The 23,580-nt window shown below is 50.2% G+C and overlaps 2 protein-coding genes across 3 annotated transcripts in view; both read right to left on the minus strand.

Moving 5' to 3' along the window:
* LOC117223819 (BMP and activin membrane-bound inhibitor homolog) overlaps positions 1-5,239 on the minus strand; it is a 30,532-nt gene extending 25,293 nt beyond the window's left edge. Inside the window, exon 1 of the mRNA XM_033476355.2 lies at positions 4,617-5,239. Within this exon, the coding sequence (XP_033332246.1) occupies positions 4,617-4,740 (124 nt within the window). The 5' untranslated portion in view covers positions 4,741-5,239. The remainder of the gene's footprint in view (positions 1-4,616) is intronic.
* Positions 5,240-7,445: 2,206 nt separating this feature from the next.
* Positions 7,446-23,536, minus strand: LOC117223805 (uncharacterized). 2 transcript variants are annotated; one of them, XM_076521157.1, is made up of 6 exons: positions 20,416-23,536; positions 19,205-19,346; positions 16,888-17,117; positions 15,820-16,009; positions 11,782-11,902; positions 7,446-11,613 (listed from the first exon to the last, which is right to left on the minus strand). In XM_076521157.1, exons 1-5 carry the CDS (start codon positions 20,630-20,632, stop codon positions 11,860-11,862), a joined length of 822 nt encoding a protein of 273 aa, XP_076377272.1. In that variant the 5' UTR covers positions 20,633-23,536; the 3' UTR covers positions 7,446-11,613; positions 11,782-11,859. The 2 variants fall into 2 exon arrangements, with proteins under 2 accessions (XP_076377272.1, XP_076377273.1); XM_076521158.1 differs by lacking the exon at positions 20,416-23,536 and adding an exon at positions 19,538-20,282.
* Between the last annotated feature and the right edge of the window lie 44 nt (positions 23,537-23,580).

Here is a 23,580-nt window from a genome sequence, read left to right on the forward strand (position 1 = left end):
GACCGCGGACTACTGCGAGTACAGTAATCTCTCTCGCGTTGTCCCACGGCTGGAAGCGAATATGGACAACTTGGGGAAACGAGATACGATTACTCGAGTCTCGCGATTCGCCCGAGCTGTGAGAGAGAAGTTATTGTACTGTGGAATACAAAACGGTAGAAGCAATGGGATCAATTTAACAATGCGATTAGATTACTACCAGCTTATTAAATAACTGTAATAACAACTACATCTCTATTTAACCCGTGTTTGTTATAATCGAAGGAGAACGTTTTCGCTTTGCGCTAAGGACCGCTGTCCAGTTATTCGAACGATTCCCAGGTCGAGCCAGAGTCGAGCTTCTGTCGACTGAAGAAACAAACGCTGGATAAGTTGCTAAACCAAAAAATGTTCCGGACAAGCTACTATATCAAGCAGCTGAATAAGTAAAAGCTCATTAGGCAATGGAATAAAGAACTTCTGTTAAGTGAATTGCAGATTTGCCGGTCTTTACGCGGACCTTCATTTGCAAGCATAATTTTCTGAACACCGAGACGTGGAAGGCGCGTCCTCGAATGATTTATTTCTCATCTTCGAATCCCATATGACTAAGATCTTGCAAATTAAGCTACAGTCGAGATCGACTTCTGGCAACCGGAGAAGCAAAATCGGAGAACTAGGAACAATCTGCGGCTAAAAGAAAGTACAGTAATGTCTCCCTAATTGACGCTCGCATTGTCTACAAAAATGGACAATTTGGGAAGAGGAGATACGATTATTCGAGCCTTGCATACAATCGTATCTCCTCTTCCCAAATTGTCCATTTTTGTGGACAATCTGAGCGTCAATTAGAGAGACATTACTGTACAGTCAATTTTTCCTAATCGACGCTCAGGTTGTACACAAAAGTGGGAAAAGCAGATACGATTGGTTGAAACGAGATGCAAGCCTCGAGCTTTAACGAATTTTCCCGAATTTTTGTTTACAAGTTGAAGGAAAATTGGAGAGAATTCGCTGTACTTAAAGAAACGCGCGGAGGTCTCCAACTCGTGCTGCAAAGACCGTGGAGTAAGAGACTGTCTGGGACAAACGATCGTTCGAAGTCCTCGCGATTGAATCGCAGGGATGCCGGGGTGAAATCGATACGCGATTGGCACCGGAAAGGCGGCGCGGTTCGGCAGCTTTCGCTAAACTGACAATCCCTAGGCCGGGATCCGAGCCGAATGAGTCATATCGGTAGAATCGACCTCGCCGGTCTATAAATATGCAGCCGGCGAACCGATCGAGAAGTATCACCATTCCGTAACTTGTTTGTATCGGAGCCAGATAAGAGGCTGGAGCCACGGCGAACGCGGCGAGCGCGTGCGCGATCCGTTACGTAATTTTTTAATGAACCTTTTGGAAAACACAATGCGACGGCTTGCGCAAAAACGTGCCGCGATTACCGCCTCCACGGCGCGGACAGGAATCGCGTTTCCCGATATCGCACGCGCCGGGCTTCGCGATTCCACGGAATCGCGAGAGGGACGCACGCTTTCGAATGTTACGCGCGCAGAAGCTCGGCCGTTCTTCCTCGAACGAGAAGATTGACGTGGCCGCAGATAAACGGCCGGATTCGTCAGATGCGTCAGATTAACGGCTTCTCTCCGCGATCGTCGGCCATCGAGCCGGCCCGAGCGGAGAGTAGGGGGAGGACATTTTTTTCCCGCGGCGAAGAATGCGATGTGCTCCGCGCGTCCCAGAAACTATAACGCCGGCGGAATGGTTCCGTGAATTCATCTCGCCTCGGCACCGGCGAAACGCTTCTGGATTTCGAGATATCGAACCGGGATTTTCATGCCGCGAATACATATTCCGCGGTCGAACGCGACCGGATATGGGAAACGTATCGAAACGTATCGGCCGCGGAGCTGCGGTTACCGCGCGGTGACAAATTGTCGAGCCTTTATTCGATCAAATTGTTCGCTTTCGGGCATGATTGTTCTTTTCTGTGGCTGTTTTTCGAACGGAACAATTTCACGCAAAGTTAATCGTGCCCGAAAACGAACGAAGGGCGCAGAAATTGGTCACACCATAGCGAACCTAGGCTGCGCTACCCTATGAGGACGAATTAATTCGTTCCGAGGTGGACAAAGAGGAACATCGTCGGCGCAAACGTTCGACGCACGAAGAGCCGCGGCATACTTATAAACGAGGACCGCACAGACAAGCGTGTCGGAAGGTATACCTATCGTGCACATAGGCACTATATTATGTACTCCGGTATCCGCGCGCCTAGCTGGCGCCCGACGCATACTTTATCGTCTTTCTAAACTCGGTATCGTGCGAACGGCAAAATTTAAATATTTATTATTTCGCAAGCGCCGCCGCGGAGCTGCCTCGGATTCCGGCGAAACTCCTTCTGTCGTGTCCCGGAGTGGCCGATCCCGCGGGACTCTTTGCGGGTCTTTCCAGGTGGCGCCAGACCGGCCACGTAAATCTATCGATCGATCGTGAATCATTCGGGGAGGGCCGGCGAGGATCGTAACCGGCGAGACTCCTTTCGCGGACGATTTTATCGTTGCCGCGAGGTCGCGACGTAACGGACTCAATTTCTGTCGCGACTTCCTCGATTCCTCCCTCCGTCCGGCCCCCCTCTCTCTCTCTCTCTCTCTCTTTCTCTCTCTCTTTCTTTCACGTCGCTTCCTCTCCCCTCCCTCTGTCTTTCTCCCCGTGCCCGCCGGTTTTCATGAAAACGAGACCGCCACGAACACAAGCTCCATCCATCTTCACCTTCTCGTTTTTTCCACGATCGACGAATACTCACGTGCATCGATAAAACGTTTAAATTGCACGCGTCCTTAATTGCGCCGCGCGCTGACCGGCCCCGCGCAAAAACCGGCAGACGAGTTTAAACACGTCGTTGCTGCCTTTTTTCTCTCCCTCCCTCAGTCATCCACCGCCTCCTCCTCCTCCTCCTCCTTCTTCTTCTCCTCCTTCATCCCCTTCTCCGCCGCGTCCCCGTCGTTCCGGAGAACGTACAATTTTGCAATTACCGTGGCTGCGCCGTGTGACGTAGCGGCCGGCATGTCTGCATCTGCTTCTCGGCTCTTATCTGGCATTCTTTATTTTTCATCGGCGCGCGAGACTTTTCTCGTTTCTGCTATTCCCCTCGTTAACCAACCGTCGCTCCGAGAAAACCGATAAACTGGCCGGCCAATTGGACGTCGCCGGTTAATCCGCGGATCGATCTAGATTCGGCCGCGCGATACAGGATCGCGATCGCGACTTTACGACCCGTAGGATCGTTTTCGGAACGAGTCGATTAACCCGTCGGTCGCGGAACACCGTTTTTTAACGACCGGACCCGGCTCCGACAGCCGAAAGCGTGTACATACAACCGTCTACGAAAATCTTGCTCGATTATTTGCGAGAACGTCGGTCGTTCGTTCTCCCGAGACACCAGTTTTATGTCCTAGGTTGCGTGCGACCGTTCCGCATTAGTTCTTTGTCGCGATCGTGACGTTCGAAACGAAGAAACTAATTGTAAATTCTAAAACGAAAGACGTCGGTGAGCCACAAGAAAGTCTTTCGTGCAACTGTTTCCTGTTACAATACTGCTCGTCATAACCGCGGCGTTCGGAATGGGGTAACCGAGACCTGAAACGGACGATGTTGAGAGCCGCAAGAAAATCTTTCGTGCGTCTAGTCTGCATTAGTTAATCACGGGTGTTACAGATGAGGCAACTAAGATTTCAAACGAAAGCCGATGGGAGATACAAGAAAATCTTTCGTGTAATTGTTTCCTGCTATTCTTCGCTGCGACCACGGTATTCAAAACGAAGTACACCGAGAACTAAAACGAACGATCCCGGGAGCCGCAAGAGAATCTTTCGTGCGGCTATTCTGTATATTGGTTCTTTATCGCACCGGCGGTGTTCGAAGCGAAGTAACCAAGATCTAAAAACGAAAGATGACGAAAGGCTACAAGAAAGTCTTTCGTGGACTTACTTTCGTGGAACGTACAGCGATAAACCACATCCTCCGCGGTTGCTTATCGCGATCGCGGCGGTTTAAACGAATGTAATACGCACGGAGCCGACTGTACAAATCGCGAATGTTAATTTACGATGTCACGGCGCGGCGTCCCCGCCGGCGTTTCGGCCGGATCGAGACCAGGAAATCGAATGTGGAGCGGTGGAAAGGCTTCCGGAGTCCGCGGAAAGCACGAACGGGAAACATCCCGCGGTCTTTTAAAAATAGCGTGCGCGCCGCGAGCGTAATTACCCCGAATAACTCGGGGTAATTACCGGCGAGGCATGCGATACGGCTGGCGGACGAAAGTGCACCGTAATCGGCGATCATCCAGCGGGAAACGTTACCATGCACCGAGGAGACCACGTGTAACAGTAAACCGCAACGAGACAACGAGGCATGCAGGAACGCGCGCGACAGTCGTACAGGAAAAAAGAAAGAGCGGCGTTCCGAGACCGGGTTCGCTTCGATCGCGAGGATCGCGAGCGAGCATCAGTTTTCCCCATTGATTTCGCAGGCTACCCCCGCCGCCACCCACGTGGCCTCGTTCACGCGCCGGTCTCGGCGCCGCTCGTGCACCGAACTTTCCCATGAAATCACGCGCCCGAAATGAAACACGTTACCATTGTCATCGGATTTCCCATCGTTGTCGCCGAGCACGTCGTAGTCGAGATCCACGGAAGCACCGATCGCCATGGACAGGCTGGACACCATGGTCGCGAAAGTCAACAAGTCTCTGGACAGCATCTTCTTGGACAATCGCACGCACTGTTTTTTACGGGGAAACCTCGGCGATCCGCCGATCCTCTGGTCACGTTGACGAGACGGGAACTGTTCTTGGATCGCGAATGATCAATGCGAGTCGCGGTCAAACCCCATCGAACTTGGCGCGCGCGCGATTCTTTGCGGTGGAACTCCGAATTTGTCACGAGACGCGTGTCGTCCTGCTCGCGATCGACGACAGATTCATAACGGATCGCACGAGCGAGCAACGATCGTTTCACCGAGAGGATCGTGTCTGGCTTCGGAGAGGGAACGAGCGACCGATCCCTTCGATGGTCGACGCTTGACTGACTGACTCACTTCGGGCTCGGGCCTCGAAAAGCAAACGCCAGCCGTGCAGCCGGACGACTCCACCGCGGCTGGCGCGCACCAGGGGCACCCGGCGAAGAGAACACTCGCCAGATAGTTTTTAAACGAGTCCCGCCTCCGGCTGCGATAGTGTGCCCCTTGTCGGTGAACCACGCACCGTGAACCCGCCTCGCAATACGCACGTTCAACGACTGGCTCCGGTTAATCTGCGATCTAGTCGCCGCTAGTTTACGCCGGAACCGCTCATTATACCAACGATATCGGACGGCAATTTTTATCGGCGCCGATCGATCGACCCGGATAATCGATGTTTATCCTGTCGCGAAAAACCTCGAGCCGCGGGGCGTTCGCCGAAAAAATAAACACAGGGGCGATTAGATTAGTCGACGAATTTTGGACTGACGCCGCGTCCCTGGAACTCGCTGGGAAAACTCGCTCTACGGTTCGATCCTCGGAAATTATGTGTTACAATAAATTCTCCGTAATTGATGCTCGTAAGCAGTTCAGTACATAGTACACAGTAATCTTGTAGCGTATGTATAACATTTATAAAAAATCGATCTACACTGGCACCCCAATCTATCAAGAAATCCATTCTACTAGTCTCAGTAACTGGTCCAAAATTTTATTATCAACCTAGGGGGACCAGTTACTGAGTGAAAAAAATTCATTTTAGTGTTCTGTAGAGATGAAGTTATCACATGCCCTCAGACTCACAAAAATTCGGAAAATGAATTCCACTAGTCTCAGTAACTGGTCCAAAATTTTGCTATCGACCTAGGGGGACCAGTTACTGAGACTAGTAGGATGGATTTCCAGACAGATCGAAAAATCTCGAAAATCAATTCCACTAGTCTCAGTAACTGGTCCACCTAGGTCGATAGCAAAATTTTGGACCAGTTACTGAGACTAGTAGGATGGATTTCCTGATAGATTGGGGTGCCAGTGTAGATCGATTTTTTGTAAATGTTACACATACGCTACTAGATTACTGTGTACTGTTTACTGAACTGCTGCAGGTTAATAGGTTTGGAATAACATGCAAGATAGCTACGATGAACAGTGATCGTCGATGGATGCAATCCTGGATTTAACAGGGCTTAACAGGAACCGAGAAAAGCAGCAAAGTTTTGCGGACGAATTTGGAAAGGCTGGAAGATAGAGTGTGCACATCTACGCCAAGTGAACCGAGGAACATCGAAACGCCAGGCTAACCCTAAGTGAGCTTCGGCACCACGGTTCTTTCTGGAGCACATTTGGCCCCCATAAGCGCGGCGACGGCGGCGTATCGGCTGTGATCCTCGCGCGGGTGTCCTCTGTCGCGGTGTCGCGGGATCCTCGCGGCTCGGGGCGCATCATCGATCTTCATGGGATCGTCATCGAACCAATTCGATCGGTTAGGAGAGGATCAAGAGCACACATGGCCTGTGTGCCACTTACGTTAATGGCAGCCACTGTACCAGAACGTAGTATGCGGGCAGGCCGGGTGTGCTCGTGTGTTGGTAAAAGGTTGAGTGGCGCGGATCGACGCCGGGAAATGGGCGGTCGGCGAGGGAAACGAGGGACAGAGAGAAGGGAGACAGTGGCGCCTGAGCCCCGAGGCGGAGACGCCACGACGGCGCGTCTGTGTGGGTGAATGTCTGTGGCGGGGCACGTTGCACGCACACTCGTGACCAGCCAGTACGCACACAAGCGCGGGACGACGCACAGACGGGGACACGGAAACACACAGAACCGGCTGTTGTACTTGGCGAGGCGCGCGCGCGAGCACGCTCGAGCACGCTTCGTGAGTCCTGAACGGAAGAAGAGGGACGACGATGTAAAGAGGCGGCATGGCAGCTTGCTTCCACCGATCGTCAGCCCTTCTCCCGTCGACCGGTCTCCTTTTTAGCTTTGTCGTGCGCTATGTCGTCCCGCGGCCACTTCTTCAGCCACTTTATACCGGTATGATTTTGATACCGGTATTATTCCAGGCGAAGCTCCACCGAAACCGATATAATACAAAAAACGATATAACGCAGAAAACGATATAATACCGTAACCGATATAATAACGAAACCGATATACAGTATATTCTCCCTAATTGAGCCAGCAAACAAAAATGAACAATTTAAGAAGAGGAGATACGATTATTCGAGCTTTACGGCTCGTTTTTATAGTTACCGATTGTCGACAACTATAAAAAACGGGCCGCAAGACTCGAATAATCGTATCCTCCCCTTCTCGAATCGTCCATTTTTGTGTACAAGCTGAGCGTCAATTAGAGAGAATTTATTGTACTAGCAAAAACCGAAATGAATACCGACAGTATTTTGGCATTCCGTTCGGGTAGGAGTCATTAAAGATTAAAACGATGCGTATCCAGGCTCTTGTTATATAATCGTGCTTTTACAAGGCATATTATATAAGGCCAGTGAATATAATAACGATAAAAATATAATACCGGTCGTTGACTTCTGCTTAACTCGACAGCAGGCGCCGTTCGGTAAAAATGATCGCAAAAGTGACCAAGTAAAATTGGCAAAACTGTTCGTGTGTTTCTATCATGACTTTAGAAAAGGGTTCGACACAGATTTTGTAACTTATATTTATTTCAAATTAATTTTGCTCGCGTTTCGAAACACCGTACCCGAATATAAAAATTACACAGCGAAGAAAGAATATTCTAAAGCCACGGCTTTTAATATTTCGAATGCGGGTATTTTTAACCCGGCAGCGAGAAACCTGTGTTACGTTATGGGGTGCGCCTCCCGCCGAGTTCAAGGGAATCTGGAAAATTATAAGAAGTCCATAAGCCAGAAAAATGACGGGTAATTACTAGTAAATACACCGGTATAGCTGGATTCCGGTTTCCATAAGGATTACGAAGGGACAACCGAAAATTACCGGTATTTTTCATCGCGGTACGAATCCCTGCGCTTCTTACCCCCGCTAGCACGCGAAGGCACGGCCGCTTTCAGCGAGCGATCATCGTCAACGATCGAAACGTTCAGCCGCGGATCAGGGAAAATCGGCCGGAAGCGTGGACGCGCTCGAGCAGCAGATCGACGAGGTAAATCGTCACCCTTTGTCCCGATAATCGGTTTCCCCATTCACCGGCCTTATTATGCATACGCGTGGCTCTCGTTGGCCCTTCCCCCCGGTCCTCTTTCACGGCGGATCAGCCGGCCGACGGCCAGAGATCACCACCTGGATCGACCGGTTGCGGTGACGCGAATATAACAGGTGAGGAGACGCGTATTAAGTCCGCTCGGCTAATTCGTCGGTGTCTAAGTGGATTCCGCGAAAGGGGTTGCCGCGTGTCTCGTCCGCGGCCCGTATATGTAATCATCTCCGGAACCTCGTTCTTTCTTTTCCTTTCCCGGAGTCACCGTGCCCCTCCTCCATTCGCCGGCGGATTCTTTCGAAAACGCAAAAACCCGGGTCCATCGATCTCGCTCCGTGGAAGCCGAGCCCGATAACTTTGAATAGGAGCGTTTCAAAGTCGGCGGCACGCCGCGTATATTTTTAGCCGGGCATTAGCCAATTAGCTATTAACTCGTTGGCGCCACGGCGAGTCATCCTATTTTTGCTTATTTCTTGCTCGCGGGGGTAATGCATCGTTGCCCCCTTCCGAGGCCCCGTACGCCTCCCCCTCGAACAGGATAATCCGATCCGGTGTGACGCGCGGCAGAGTCGACCGCCGTTCGCAAACACTTCGCCAAATGAAATATGCCTCTGACGGAGTCGCGTTACCGATATTACGACCGAAGAACGACAGCGATCAAATTTTACGACGCCGCGGAGGAGGTATTCCCGAGGCGATCCGCCGCCGATGTCTTCTTATTAGGCGGAAGATAACGGCGCAGGACAAAGGCGGGACCCTCGTCGACAATCGTCGGGCACGTAATCTCCCGACGGCTGGTCGAGATACATACGGATCAGAAATAAAACTCGTTTACTCGAGCCTTAAATCATTACCGCGGTCGTAAACTCGCGGCGAATTAGCTCCGCAACCATGGATCCCACTGATTTTCAACCTTGAACCGTATCAAGGCCTAGCCTCCAACCACCATATGCCTATCGTGCCATCGAAGTAGAGGATCTCTCCGATAGTCCGCAGTTTACGCGTCCTCGAGAAGAAAAATACGGCATTATCTGTGATATCGATTCACTATGAATCGAGCGCGTCGGGGTCACAGTGGCGCTTACGTTTTCGCAAATGTCGGCTCGTGTCTTAAGATGTGATCCGTATCTGCCGAAATGCTAAAAAGACGAGCGAAATAAATTATAAAATCCCTATGAATTGGTTCCCTATGACTTAAACGTTATTCTGTCCCTTAAAATTGGAATAAAATTCCAATCTCTCGTGGTCAATATTTAAGCATTCGAGTAAATTTAGGCACACGATAAGCATCGACTTTCTTTCCCTTCTAAGAAATCATTGCAATCGAAAATTTCCTAATCGCGGTAACTGCGAATAAAAGAAGGTATGCCAAGGGGTTAACAATAAATCTGTTCGGTAAACAACACACGCGTCGGTGAACAATGACGCTTCTTGTTTCTCGCCGCTACGACTTTAACCAACCCGATTGTAAATTAAAGTCGGTGCTCTGCGTGTTTTGCCCCATATTTGCGCCACGATCGAAAAGAGGAGATATACAAATTGGAGGAGAAAAGTAATCGTCGGTAGGAAGAGAAAGGACGAAGACAGAGAGGAGCGGTCCGGTCCGTCCGCGGAGCGGGCCAACGAAGGAGTACGAAGCGGAAAGGAGAGAAACGTCTTGTTAGTGGCTCGTGGATGAACCAGTTAGACAACCGGTAGATGTCTATCTGAGATATTCGGTGGTTCGACGATCGAGGGTCGGGTATCTGGGCCCGAATCGAGTCCGTGCGCTCGCCTGAGTGATTGATTCTCTCCGGACGCAACGAATGCGGTGGTCAAGCCGGGTACGGGGCCCGAGCCGGGCCCGAACTCGGCGAGCACCTGGTTATGGCTGGCTGATCGGTTCTCAGGGCGCAGCTAATGGAACGGACTATTGTTTGTCATGGCCCCAGCCGGCATGACTAAGGCCGCGTCGCGTATGATCGAGGGAGATCGAGGGAGAAATAGAAAGCAAGAACAACGGCGGTGTCGATCGGGAAACAATTCGTCGAGCTTTTCGTTCGCAGTTCCTTATATATTCGACTTTACATGCAACGCATTAATGAACCCATAAACCGAGCGACTACGGACGCGGCGTCTTACGAGCCTGTCCCGAGCGAAGCGGGCTATACATAGCAGTATACTGAAGCAGTGTACTACAACGTATAGGGTAGATGTAGCGGTTGTGGCCACGCTAAGGATTTATAGGAATTACGGTGGAAATACTCTCGAAGTGTTGTACCACGTAAGAAATGTACAAGTTTCAAGAGATTAGTTAATACCGTTGGTTCTGATATCTACAGTAATGTCTCCCTAACTGACGCTCAGATTGTGCGCAAAAATGGATAATTTGGAAAGAGGAAATACGATTATTCGAGCTTTGCATAACCTTCGACTCTTAACTGTAAAAAACGAGCTACAAGGCTCGAATAATCGCATCTCCTCTTCCCAAATTGTCCACTTTTGTGGAAAATCTAAGCGTCAGTTCGAGAGACTTGCAACAGGGTAACAAAGTGATTCGAGAATTACCACAGTACAAAAATAGCAAAATACTTGTTTTTCACCGTACGTGGCCGCTTGTACAGCAGATCCGGCTACGTTCAGTGCCGTTTCTGGCCACCTCATAAATTTGCAATAGGAAAGAACGTAAGAGATTAGCATGCAGCAGAATGTTCGAAACACCTCGCATTTCCACATTTCAAAGTAACAATATGACTAAGAAATTTTGTTCGCGTTGTTCTTTTACGTTTTCTTTCATTCTTCGTACTCTGCTTTACTTCCAATTTCCTTCATTTTACTTCTAATCTGTTTCTCCTTGTTTCATCAGCTTTCTACCGTTTTATCCCTTTTGCTGCCAATTTGCATTCTGCTGATCGTCTAGGAACCGTAGCCAAGTTCAAGGAAGAAAATATGAATAGTAATACAGCGACGGCCGGAGAAGGTGCACCGGCCACGACCGGTACCATCTACCCTAGAGCAGTGAATAAAATATAAAACGGGTCTAAACGGGAATGCAGTTCGCCTGTGCGCGCGTTATCTTATCTCGTTGGCGACGCGCACGCCGGCTTCGACGGTTCTCGGCCACCGTTGAAATTTACTCTCCCAGAAGCGTCCGACTTATCAGTCCACCGGCGTACAGTCACCCTCTCTTTTACTCTCTCGTCATCCGATTCCTCCGTGTTACACGGCCACCGAGGATGACTAATTGCGCGAAGACAGCCGAAGCACCTGGTTCGGGCCTCTCCGGAACCCTCGTCGACGGGACTCGAGGCTTACTCATACTCGAAACAAAAGATTCACGCTTGTTTGCTGGGAACTGTCCCCCGGCGTGCCCCGTCATGCGCTCGATGACTCTCGAAACTGGACGTCCCGTGGGATCCGTTCGCCACGGTGCATCCATCACCCTGAGCAAACAGAGGAACGCTCGATTCAGTATAAACGAGATATCACTTTTATCTACGACTGCAGCCCTCCAGGGCTGTTACTTTCCTCGGGTCGGAGAATGGTGACAGCTTTCGTCAGCCTCACGATCAGTTTTGTGTTCAGCAAAAATAAAAAATCGACGTTCTCACCTGCTTGATCCGTCTCGTCGACGAGGCTGTGCGCAGCCTTGGACCAGGTACGCTCTGGAGGGACCATACAGGTGGCGGTCACTCGACGCTGCCCACGGTGTACGGATTCGCCTTGAGGAACCTGCGGATCGACGAGAAAAGTCAGGCGATTTTTTTGGCCTAGAAAGATGGTCGCAGTTATATTGTTCTGTGATCGTGTTCTTGTGAGAATTTGGGAATGAAACGAGTATTTATTACCATCTCGGAAAGAAGCGCGTAGGATAAAAGTTTGCAAGTTAATTTATCGATGTTTATGAATATTATATGTTGGTTTGTACTATTTTATTATAGTATAAATCTTCTTTACTTGTCTCAAAAATTTCGTCGAATTAGAAACGTTCAGAAATGCTTACATGCACGAATTACCAGCTTCATGCATCGTTGACAGGAAACCGTACTGATTTTAATGGCATCAACCACAGATAGTGTAGAACACGATATATTCAGCGGAAGATGTCTTGCGGAAAGTCTTTACTTTTTACAAAATACGTATGTCTCTTCGTGAGCGAATTATTTATTTATTTATTTATTTATGTACCGAATAAGTTCAGAAAGTTAGCCAGTAGTTATAAAATCGGAAAAGAAAAAATCTAGAGAGGTTTAGAACGAGCCGATACAGAGTTGAAATAAAACAGAAAAATAAGATAACTGCAGTTTCGTGAATTAATACGATATATTTCCGCGGACTATATATAATAACGTTGCAAACGGAAAGCAGAAATTGTATACTTTTCGCAAGACCTTTTTGCATCGATTTTTGGCCAGTCCCCAAGACCGAAAGTACGCCGCGATAAACGCCGTCCGAAGAGAGTACGTCCGCGGCTTATCACGCGGCTGTCCCTTATCCTAATTCACCTTCCCGTAAGGGGAGGGTCCTCTGATAAAGAGTGGAGCCGATTCAGAGTCGGCCGCGTTATCCGCGTGACAAGGCAACGTCATTACACGCGCCCACATTAGTAAGGCCGGGGCCGTGTGAAACACGAAGAAATCGGGAAAGGAACGTCGTGGCCCCCGCTCCTCCTCGCCGGGGCCCGCCGCTGGGACAGGACACTCGAAACACACGCTGCGAGGCGAGATAAAGAAAGAGGAAAGAGAGCAACGCGTCCGAGACGGTGGACACGAGGCCGGGGGCCCGAGACATTCCCGAACTCGAAAACCCACTTAGCCGTTCGGGGGCCGAAGATTAGAGGGCAGACCCCCGGTGGGCCCACGGGCCCGCTATCTTCCCGGAGAGGTCCCTCGGAAGAGGCCGGCTGATAACGGGGCCAGTTGCGCGCCGCTTTTAGTGCGCCGGGACGCGACAAACCGGCCGCCTTGCCGATCCCCGACCGGATGGAATCGGTCCTCACGGAAAAACGAGCAGCCAGACCCGGGTAATAAAGAGCCCCCGAACTGGCCCCGGAGTCCCGGCGAAATGGCAGCCGCTTCGTGGATCCGGTTAAATAATATTAACGCGTGTTCGGTACTCGTCTGTGCGAAATGCGTCGGGATCGTCGCCGCGACCGGACGCGCGCTTGCAGGTTTAATCTGGCGTCGTAAAGCGGCGCCGTTTAAGTTTTATCGCGGAATAATTCGAAGCTAACCGGCCGCGACGATCGTTGCGGGACCTTGAGGATTTTCGAACGCGACGCAACGTTTTTTACCGTAATGCTTTAAGATATTTCGGAAGATTTTTCGAACGTATTTTCGACGATACTTCTTGCAGGCTTATTAATCCGTCCGTTATTTCTAAATGCGACAGCAATTTATTGTATTCAATTGCTGAGAATTGAGTAATTCATCCTCTAACTGCGGTTGTCGGAAGAAATAAATAAAAAAAATGAAATAAAAAAAATACTCGTTCTACGCTAGGAGAAAAATCGCTTAACGAGGCAAAAATGCGCAGCGTTCGTTGGGGTAGAAGGGAAGAGGAACAGGAAGCGGAGGGATCGTGTACGTCGAAATATAAGAAACAGAGAGGAATTGGTAGGGAAAGAAGCGTGCTCAGCTGCGAGGAGCGGCGATGTTATACATATTTGCTTTGCTACATTAAATACAAACTTGCGAGAGATGTGTGCACAAGAGAGGGAGACAAGAGGAGTGTGTACACTCCGGTACGTGAAGCTCCTGCGAGAAAGAATGTTGCGAGTGGGCAGTGGCGAGCAGTCGATTATGCATCGGTGCGTAGATTCAGGCGATCGAAAATCAATCGGTAACAACGGTGATTGAAAAGAAGGTTGCTCAACAGATCGTCGAACCTGCCGGAGGCATAGAACGCGCGGAGGTTCGGCCCGGTAGAAAATTATGGCGCCGAATCGTGCACGATCCTAGATTCCACGGTGGAACGGCGGAGTCGCGATCGATTGTTCATCGAGAGATATCGAAGGCGGGACAGGGCGCGCGTGCGGCGTTTATCGGGATCGGCAATAAGAGGACTCGTTGTATACGATGTATTAATACCGGCGATATATCAAGTCGGAGTTGTCCGGCTCCGGCCGATAATCTCGGATTTAACGGGGCCGGGCATCGATTTTCGACGCCGCGGACAACTGAATCGACCATAACGCCGGCTAGAGACGGTCCTCGCCGGCCTGTAGCTCGCCACGACTACGCGAACCGGTGATTGTTAACGGGTCGCCGAGTTAATATTAGCACAAGGTTTTTCATACGCTCCGCTTTCGAGCGAAGCGATGCGAGAAAACACGCGAGCTAATAAGGGCATACCTCGACGGAGACCGGCGAGCTGTTAGCCGACAGAATTTCCTGGCACGACCCTTGTATTCCGGCCCTTCTGTCCCGGCCCTTCCGTCCCGGCCCGCGGAAACGTATCCGGGGCTCTCTTTCGTCTTCGATCGTGAATTTCCACGCGGAGCGTCGCGGCGATCGATTCGCCGCATGCCGGCCATGCCAGCGACCAATGCCAAGCAATTACAATTATGTACGAACTTCCATATCGAGGCTCCGAATTAAAACGGCGAACTCCGGCAGAATCGAACGAATGCAAATTGCTCGGGAGCCCGGGTCAAGAAAACAGTTTTCGGACCGCTGCTCGGTGATCCAGAGACAAAAATGAAATGTCACTGCTTCGTATTTGATCTACACTGGCACCCCAATCTATAAGGAAATCCATCCTACTAGTCTCAGTAACTGGTCCAAAATTTTGCTATCGACCTAGGTGGACCAGTTACTGAGACTAGTGGAATTGGTTTTCTGGATTTTTCCGATCTGTCCCGAAAATGAATTCCACTAGTCTCAGTAACTGGTCCACCTCGGACAATAGCTAAATTTTGGACCAGTTACTGAGACTAGTGGAATTCATTTTCCGAATTTTTCGGAGTCTGAGGGCATCTGATAACTTCATCTCTACAGAACGAAGATTCGAAGAAGATTCGAGCCTTGCGGTTTATTTCTATAATTATAAATTGTCCACAATTATAAATACGAGCCGCAAGACTCGAATAATCCTATTTCCTCTTCCCAAATTATCCAATTTAGTGGACAATCTGAGCGTCAGTAAGGGAGACATTACTGTATGACGTTTTTTAATACCCGATTTTTAAAATCACGTCTGTACCCAATTTGCCGTCATCGGACGAAATCCTCGCGACGAAGTCATTGTCGGCGAATACTTCTGAGAGAAGAAACTTGCATCTCCGAGCGCGGAATGGAGGACAGGGCGGGTCGTACGGGAACGTAGGAGGCGCAGTGGAAACAAACGGGCGGCGGGACTTGTTTATAAAATACCGGCGGGTGAAAGGAATCGAAAAACATTTCTGGCAGTACGTCAAAAAAACAGGAACGGTAGGTGCGCGCGTGTGTGCGGCGGAGGGAGCCCGGCTGGCCGCTCGCGCCGTAAACTCTCGACTTTATTGAAACGATTCGGCAGCGTTGTTTTTCCACGCGGCGCGCGAATGCGAGACGCTGAAAAAGTAGCGCGAGATCCGACACCTTTCTCAGCGAAAGTCGCACGCGATCCGCCGCCGGGGAACACGGTGAACGCGATAAGAAAAATTCGCAGACCTTGTAATAACGTAGCAGGCTGCTAGGACCGATATCAGGGCTGCGATCGCCAGCACCAGGGCGGCGACGTGCAACGGCTTCACGCGGCTCTGAAGAAGCTGATCCGATTCCCGGCCACCGGCCGTCAGCCCCGGCTCGGTCTGGATCGACCCCATTGTGTTCCGATCGGAGGATAATCCGTTCAACGAGCCTGAACAGAGAACACATCGTTGGAACATCGTTCGTCCTTTGATCTGTGCCGTGGAGATGCAACTGGAGATGCAAAAATCGGCTGGGTTAGAGTGACAATGACATGGGGGGTAGTCTCGAATTTCAACAGATATCTTCGATACAGAAATCGATCTGGCAAATGAGTGTTTATTTGCCACGTGGTCTGTTTTAATCGCGAAGGTATGCAACGATGTATTTTGCCTGTTCTTTTCGTCGCAATATTTAAGTATTCAAGTAAGTCATCGTAATTTGTGAAAGATATTGTACGGCGAAGGGTGAACCGAGTTGAATCGAATTATTAATTAGCCGAGGAATCTCATGAAGGAAACACGTACAAAATGTCTGCGTCAATTACAAGACATGGGAGCCAAGTACAAGTTTTGTCCTTTCCCATGTAATTTTACAAGTTGAGATTAATACATCAACATTCTTAGCCTTCTTCCAATTTTTCCACTATTTCATATTTCACCTGTCAATAATTTGAAATGGAACAGTGACATACTATGTCATTATTGCATTATCCAGCTAATACTATTTGTTATAAAATATTTTCAAATCGGGTTTTTCAAAGAAATGTCTCAATATTGAATTAGAACATCGAATTGTTCGCAAGAAACGAATGTTATCGCCGTGTCCATCGCTTCCTCCATTTTTCCATAAATAATGAATCGGAAATGTTGGACGCGGGTGGAATGAACTTCGGGCCCACGAGATCAGTTTACTATAATAAAATCGTGTCCGAAACCCGTTGGTTCGGATCGGGACGTGCGCCGGAGCATTTCGACGGCTCGGTTCGCTTGTAGATCGCGCGATTACGAAATCAGAGGATTGCGGAAAGGGGGCCGGGGTTGCGTTTACCGGTATAGTCTGAAGTGGTGGCCGCGGGGTCCACGGCGCTGTCTTTGTCGCTGGTCCACGTGGAGAAGTTCACGTGGCTGTCGGCGTTACAGTAGTCGTGGCTGTCGCAACACTTCAATCTGGGCCAGGGCATACGGATCCAGGCTGCCGACGGCGATCGGTCCGCGTTGTCTGCCGGCTTCGACCTCGTGACCCAGGACTTTGTCTCGCACAACAATGGCGTGGCACCCCTATGCAACGAGCAGCGAGCCGATAAAGCCGGGGCCCGGTTCGATAAAGTTCCGTGACCCCGCCGATAGTCGGCCGTTTCCAATAAATAACCGATCTGCGCGATTTACGAGAAAGACAGAGAAAGAGCGAGATAGAGAGAGAGAGAGAGAGAGAGAGAGAGAGAGAGAGATCTCGGTTCCCTCTCCTCTCGCGGGAGAGGAGACGTCCCGAGGAAGTCGACTCATGTTGTTTTCCAGCGTCTATCTCTCGTAAAAATTGATTCCTCGTCTTCACGGTAATCTGGTAATTGATATTCCGTTATCTCCGCCCAGATAATACCGCCGCGAATTTAATTGGCAGCGGTGCCGCGGAGAAAAGAGGACAGCCGAAAAAAAGCCACGAGCGCCCCTCTCATCTCCCCGCCCTCCGGTCACGATATCTTTCTCGCGTCAGCGATCCTCGCTGCTCGAAAGAATTCGTGAAAACCTTACGTTGCCGATTATCTCGTCAAGGTTATCTGCGCGGCGAGCAGCGTCCGTGAATTTATAGGCAGCGCGGACGTCAATCGTCGGAACCGGCAAATTAAATCGTTTTCGAGGCGAGTCGGCTCGCCCGTGCCGGACGGAATTTATTGGCGAATAACAGGAAAAGGTTAGAGGTCGGGGAGCCGCTTTCCACTCGAGATAGAGCTTTGCCTCGAATATCGGCACGAACCGCGAAGCTGCGATGTACTAACTTGGGGGAACGTTGGTCGGCTTCGAGTTCCTTCGCTTTCGACGATTCTAAGAGACGTTCGACGGCCGTAAAAAGGTGGCATGTCGAAAGAGAGAAGAAAATGGGCCTTGAGGAGGCACACCGAGGTCCCGGATCGATATCGACATTCAGAGGTGAAGCGATTATGTGTTTCTGATTGAAATGAGTAGGTAAAATCCACGGATAACAAGTTTTGAGGGACTCGGAGGAGATTCGGTAAGACTCGAAGAACATTCCACGAGACTTTCGATTAGAAAAAAAATGGCGCATCGGAAAGAGGAGAAAATGAGCCCCGAAGAGACAATTGAGATCCTGGACGGTCTTCGGCACTCGGAAGAGCAACGATCATATGTTTCTGATTAAAACGAACAAATAAGATTCTGCACGAGTTTCGGTTGCAAAGAAAAATGGCGCGTCAAAACAGAATAGAAAATGGATCATGAAAAGACGATTGATATTCCGGATCGCCATCGACATCCAGAAAAAAATTACGGCGATATGCTGCTGAAGAAGATGAATAGGTGAAACACAAAGCATCAGAAACAAGTTTTAAGGAACGCGAGTAACATTCTACGAGACTTCGGAGTGAAAAGAAAAATGGGACAACGCAACAGTATAGAAACTGTATCTTGAAGAGTTACGCGACATTCTGGAATCCCATCAACATCAGGGAGACAAATGGCTATGAACTATGCTATCTGCAAAATGTCCAGTCTGTCGGAGTGGCGACTAGACGTTGACGCGCGTCCGATACAAATCAATGGATGAAACACGAAACTGTTCGCACGGAACCTATCGACCAAATACAGTAATGTCTCCCTAACTGACGCACAGTAATCTTGTAGCGTATGTATAACATTTACAAAAAATTGATCTACACTGGCACCCCAATCTATCAGGAAATCCATCCTACTAGTCTCAGTAACTGGTCCAAAATTTTGCTATCCACCTAGGTGGACCAGTTACTGAGACTAGTAGGATGGATTTCCAGACAGATCCAAAAATCTCGAAAATCAATTCCACTAGTCTCAGTAACTCGTCCCCCTAGGTGGATAGCAAAATTTTGGACCAGTTACTGAGACTAGTAGAATTCATTTTCGGGATTTTTGTCATCTGTCTGGAAATCAATCCCACTAGTCTCAGTAACTGGTCCACCTCGGTCAATAGCAAAATTTTGGACCAGTTACTGAGACTAGTGGAATTCATTTTCCGAATTTTTCGGAGTCTGAGGGCATCTGATAACTTCATCTCTACAGAACACTAAAATGAATTTTTTTTTCACTCAGTAATTGGTCGAACGTTCCCCGTACTTCTCGATACGTATTACCAATTAGTAATTCGAAAGTATACGAACTCGGTGCACCCCCTGGTGGTAGCATTCTCGCCGAGCGTCTGGTCGCCGGTGAGTATGAGCTCCGTGTAGCAAGAGAACTTGGTCTTGCAGGTGTCGACGCCTGCCTCCTTGCAGGCCTTGCTGGTGCACACGCATCTCCTGCCTGCGGACATCAACGGATTTTCGAGATTTCCCTGGTTCGTGCGTGGCGGCTATTAGGTTTCGATTTGGTCGCGTGCGCGGCTCGTAAAGCGGGTCTATCTTGGCTCGCGATCGGGTCGCGCGCCCAGATCGGTTGATATCGCGGCGAAAAAAATGGTCGGCGGTTTTCCGCCGTGAAACCGGCCGACTCACCTTCCACGCAGCCCGACAGACAAACTAGGAGCATCAGGAGGAAATGTATGCAGATTGCCGGCTCGATGGTCGATCGATCGGAATGCATGCCGGGTGCCTTGGCCGGAACCGAGCGCTCCGGGAATCGCGAAGGCTGCTCAATATAATGAAAAGGATCGGCTAGGAATCACTTAGCGCGGCGAGGAGGACTCGCGGCCCGGACAATTTCATTGATAAGGGACTCGGAGCAGGTTCCTCGGCCCCGCTATCTGCTCGAGTACCGATCGGAACGCGTGCAGAAGAGGCCGGTCGGCGTTATCATGTCGGGAGGAGCTGGCCTGTATCGAATGCAGGAGCGATCCCAATGAAGATAACGCGATTAACAGCCCGGGGATACCGAGAGCTGCCTCCTCTCGTTGACGAAGGATCGGCGGAGCCGACTATCGGAGTCCGAGTGCTGGCTACGGAGACAGGGTGCACCGGTCCGTTTCTCGATAACACGCCGATTATTATGGCCGTCGGTGCAGCGAGGATGCGCCAGTATTTCGCCCGTCGGAGTCCAAGGAGACCGTATAACCGAGGAAGACACTCGCTCCGGCCGATCGAACACAGAATCGCGGCGCCTGTCGCGGCGACTGACAGCCGAGACGTCGCGAAAACACCGCGTGTTATCGGCGTAAAGGACTATTTGAAAATGTCCGAAGGAAGCTTCAAGAAGAAACAGCCAGCCCGCGTGGGCTTCTCTAATTTTAGTACCTCCCACTGGAAGACGAGCTCCCGCGCGCCGTCCTTCTCGCTCCTTTCCGCTGCCGCACTCTTTCTATTCCCATCGTTTTCCCGCCGCGGCCCCCGCCCCGCCCGATGAACCGCGGCATCACCTCACGAATTTACTTCTATACCTATTTTAATTCCGTCATCGGCGACATTTGTCCGATCGCATAGCTTTGTCGCCTCGGCCGACACCGAATGGGCCCCTCCAGACCGGCTTCCTTCACGAAGAGGCCGTCCACTTTTCCGTGGCCGTGCGACGAGACGGCCGGGCCCAGGGGAAAGGAATTCGTAACGATGTATCTCCGCCATCGGAACAACGCTCGAACATATTACGACTCTGGTCATCTACGCTTAATGAGCCTCCGGAGGCCTGGGCCCGGCGAGGACCACGGTCGGCCACGCAATGGATTTTTAATTTCTCCATCCGTCGTGCAACCTCCGAAGTCAATGCCAGCTTAACCCTGGAGCGGATCGACGTCTCGACTACGAAGTATCATAATTGAGATCCTAAAAATTCCATGAAAATTGATTCGGATACCCTTGGGACTGTGCGGAGTCGCGCAAAAAGCAATCCGATTAAGGATCGACGATTACAAGCCGTCAACTGTTGCAACTAATTTATAATAATTGGACGGGAAGTAATCTGATCGGGGATCGACGATTATAACTTGTCAGCTATTATGAATAATTTATAATAATTCGGCATTGTATCGGTTATCATAAATTCTGATTTACCTGTCGAGTTATAACCGTCAATCAGATTACTTCTCGTCCAATTACCTTTTACCCAATCATTATAAATTCGTTTCAACAACTAACGAATTATAATCGTTAATCGGATTAAAAATATTCCTGCTGTCCTGCGCTACGGCAGTGGAAATCGGTGCATACAAAATTCTGTTTGCAAGAGGTTTGCGATCATTCCATGAAACATTGAACAAACCTTTCTATACGCGACCAATTGATTAACAATTGGATTTCGAAGCAGCTACATGCATACTTCGCCCCGCGATCTGATCAGAGATCGGAATGCCGATGCTCGGAATCAGAGCGCAGCATCTGCAAACAATATCTCTTTTGCTCCAGTAAAAATAGTCGGCGGGAACGTTAAAAAAAATCGTCTAGAAACGCGTGTCGTACACCGATCCGAAATGTCGCGGGATTCGCCGTCAACGTTCACGGATTTAAGAGCAGCGCGGCTGGTTTTTCCTGGTGCCAGGGACACATACGTCAGTGAAAAATCGCGGGTACAGATGTTGTTGCGGTTAGGGACTTATCCGGGCGACTAATTGCCTTCGTCCTGGCCGCGTTCCGTTCCTCGCGTTTCCTCCGGTCGCCGTAATTCCCGCCGCCGTGTCCGCAATTTATTCGCGCTTTCGCCGGCGTTCGCGGCGCTCTTTTTTGCGCGCGGCTGGTGCGCCGAGGCCTCTTAAAGCCGGCCGATTTATTGGGACAACAACGCCGCGGATCCGGGCGTACGCGTTTACGCGGAGCCGCGGGACACTTCTGCGAGACGACGGCTTCCAGATGCAGGTCCGCTGCCTTTGATCGCTTCGGATCGACGGTAACCGTGGATCACGATCGCCGATCGATGCATCGCAGCTCGTCGACGATTCTCTCGGCGGGCTGAAAAATCGGCGAGATTGTTCGCGATATTTACGTCGCGGCGTATAAGCGTCGTCGTCTCGATCTCTCGTCCCGGTGCCTCGTCTCGCGTACTACTTTATTCGAGCACATTTTTACCCGTCGTCGCGCTCTTAAAAGACACTCTCCGGCCGCGTTATTCCCCGGCTTTTATTTCTCCTCGTCGCCGCGGAATATCCTGTAAATTCGACCGATTTATTGGAACAATAACGTCTAGACTGTAAACGCGTTCGTATCTCTCGTTGATGGACGCCGGCCCGTCCAGATGTAACCGATCTTCGACGGGTCGGCCAGCGAAACGGGAGACGCCGAAGTCCGAACCACGACGATCTCTCTCTCTATCTCTCACGGATATCGCCGATTTTCTCCTTTTTCCGTTCGATCGGACGACGTCTCCCCGGACGTTCCGCGGAAAGAAATCCGTGCACAGTTCGCGATCGTGTCGGACGTCTCAATCGCAGCCAGTGGCATCCGCGGCAGCGGACGCTTAGCATCCAGTCGGGACGGGGAGCTTAATTCCCCGCTCGGCTTTCCTGTCCATGCAACATTAAGCAGAGCTCCGCCGGTTGCACATTTCTTTATCGTCGTCCGTCGAGTGACAGTAAAAGCCTGCCTGGGTTATCGGAATGACACTTCGTTACAGTCGAACGAGGTCGCCGCCAGTCTGCTCCCGTACCGCTTCTTATTGCGCGCGCCGGATCGAGTGGCCGCCGTAAAAAGATTTACAGAGAGCACAAGGATTTCTTTCACGCGGCTAATTTATTGAAATGTATCGCGATCGAGCCGCGATCCCGATCCAGCCGGCGGACGCGCTGCCCCAGCGCTCGATCACGGCCGTACTCGGTTCCCTGCAGGCCCCTTCCACCGTCCTCGTTGCAATTCTCTCGAACGCTGGAAAACGGGAGACAATGCTGGCCCTTTTCTAACGGTACCGCCGCGCCGGTATCGGCTGAGCAAGCTGGAACAGCGGTAAATGTTTCGCGAAGCTTCGCAGAAAGACGCGATGATATCGAAGAGAACGTGTTCACTGTTTTAAGTGACGTTAAAAATGCCATCGATGGATAATGTTGTTGATCCATTAACGCAGAGTAAACAGTAAATATAATTTTTATATATCTAATAATATCCGAGAGCCTTACAAACTATCACAATCTGTAAATTATTTAAGCAACTTCGATTTCTGAAAAGAGTTTCCAGGATTGTTGAAATCAACAGGATTTTAATTCCTGACAAAATAGGTACTCCTCAGAGAAGAAAGGAGAAGAATAAGCGTCCCGAGTGCCGAGATCTCGCAAAGTTTCGGCTTCGAGTTTCGAGCGAATCTCGAAGTGCCGACTCTAATTTGAAGAATTTAGCGCGCACAACGATGAAAGAGCATCTATCTCGCCGTGTCTCTGTGTTCTGTCATTTTATAAGAAGCCGATAGAGCATGGCTCGACGGTCTGCACGGCTGACACCCCGGCCAAGTTGCCGAAGGAATAAAGTCTCGGGTATACACTTTTTGCCGCGAGATGCGCTCGCCGTGGATCGACGGCGCACGCAGCGGCGAGCCCGCCCGCGTTAGCATAATTAGCGCGAATTAAATGAACGACTCAATCGTGAGAACTGGAGTTCCTCGAGTGTGAAACTTCGAGGCCCGTTGGCTGCCG

This window comes from Megalopta genalis, chromosome 4 (genome assembly GCF_051020955.1).
Source record: "Megalopta genalis isolate 19385.01 chromosome 4, iyMegGena1_principal, whole genome shotgun sequence".
NCBI classification, from domain to species: domain Eukaryota; kingdom Metazoa; phylum Arthropoda; class Insecta; order Hymenoptera; family Halictidae; genus Megalopta; species Megalopta genalis.

Bases quoted from the DNA above. Each gene is read 5' to 3' on its own strand.
- LOC117223805 (XM_076521157.1), bottom strand. From the start codon at position 20,632: ATGACCAGAGTCGTAATATGTTCGAGCGTTGTTCCGATGGCGGAGATA. The intron at 17,118-19,204 runs GTTCGTATACTT...CTCGTTGCATAG, and splicing joins ACCACCAGGGGGTGCACCGA to GGGTGCCACGCCATTGTTGT. The intron at 16,010-16,887 runs GTAAACGCAACC...TTCTCTGTTCAG, and splicing joins CACCACTTCAGACTATACCG to GCTCGTTGAACGGATTATCC.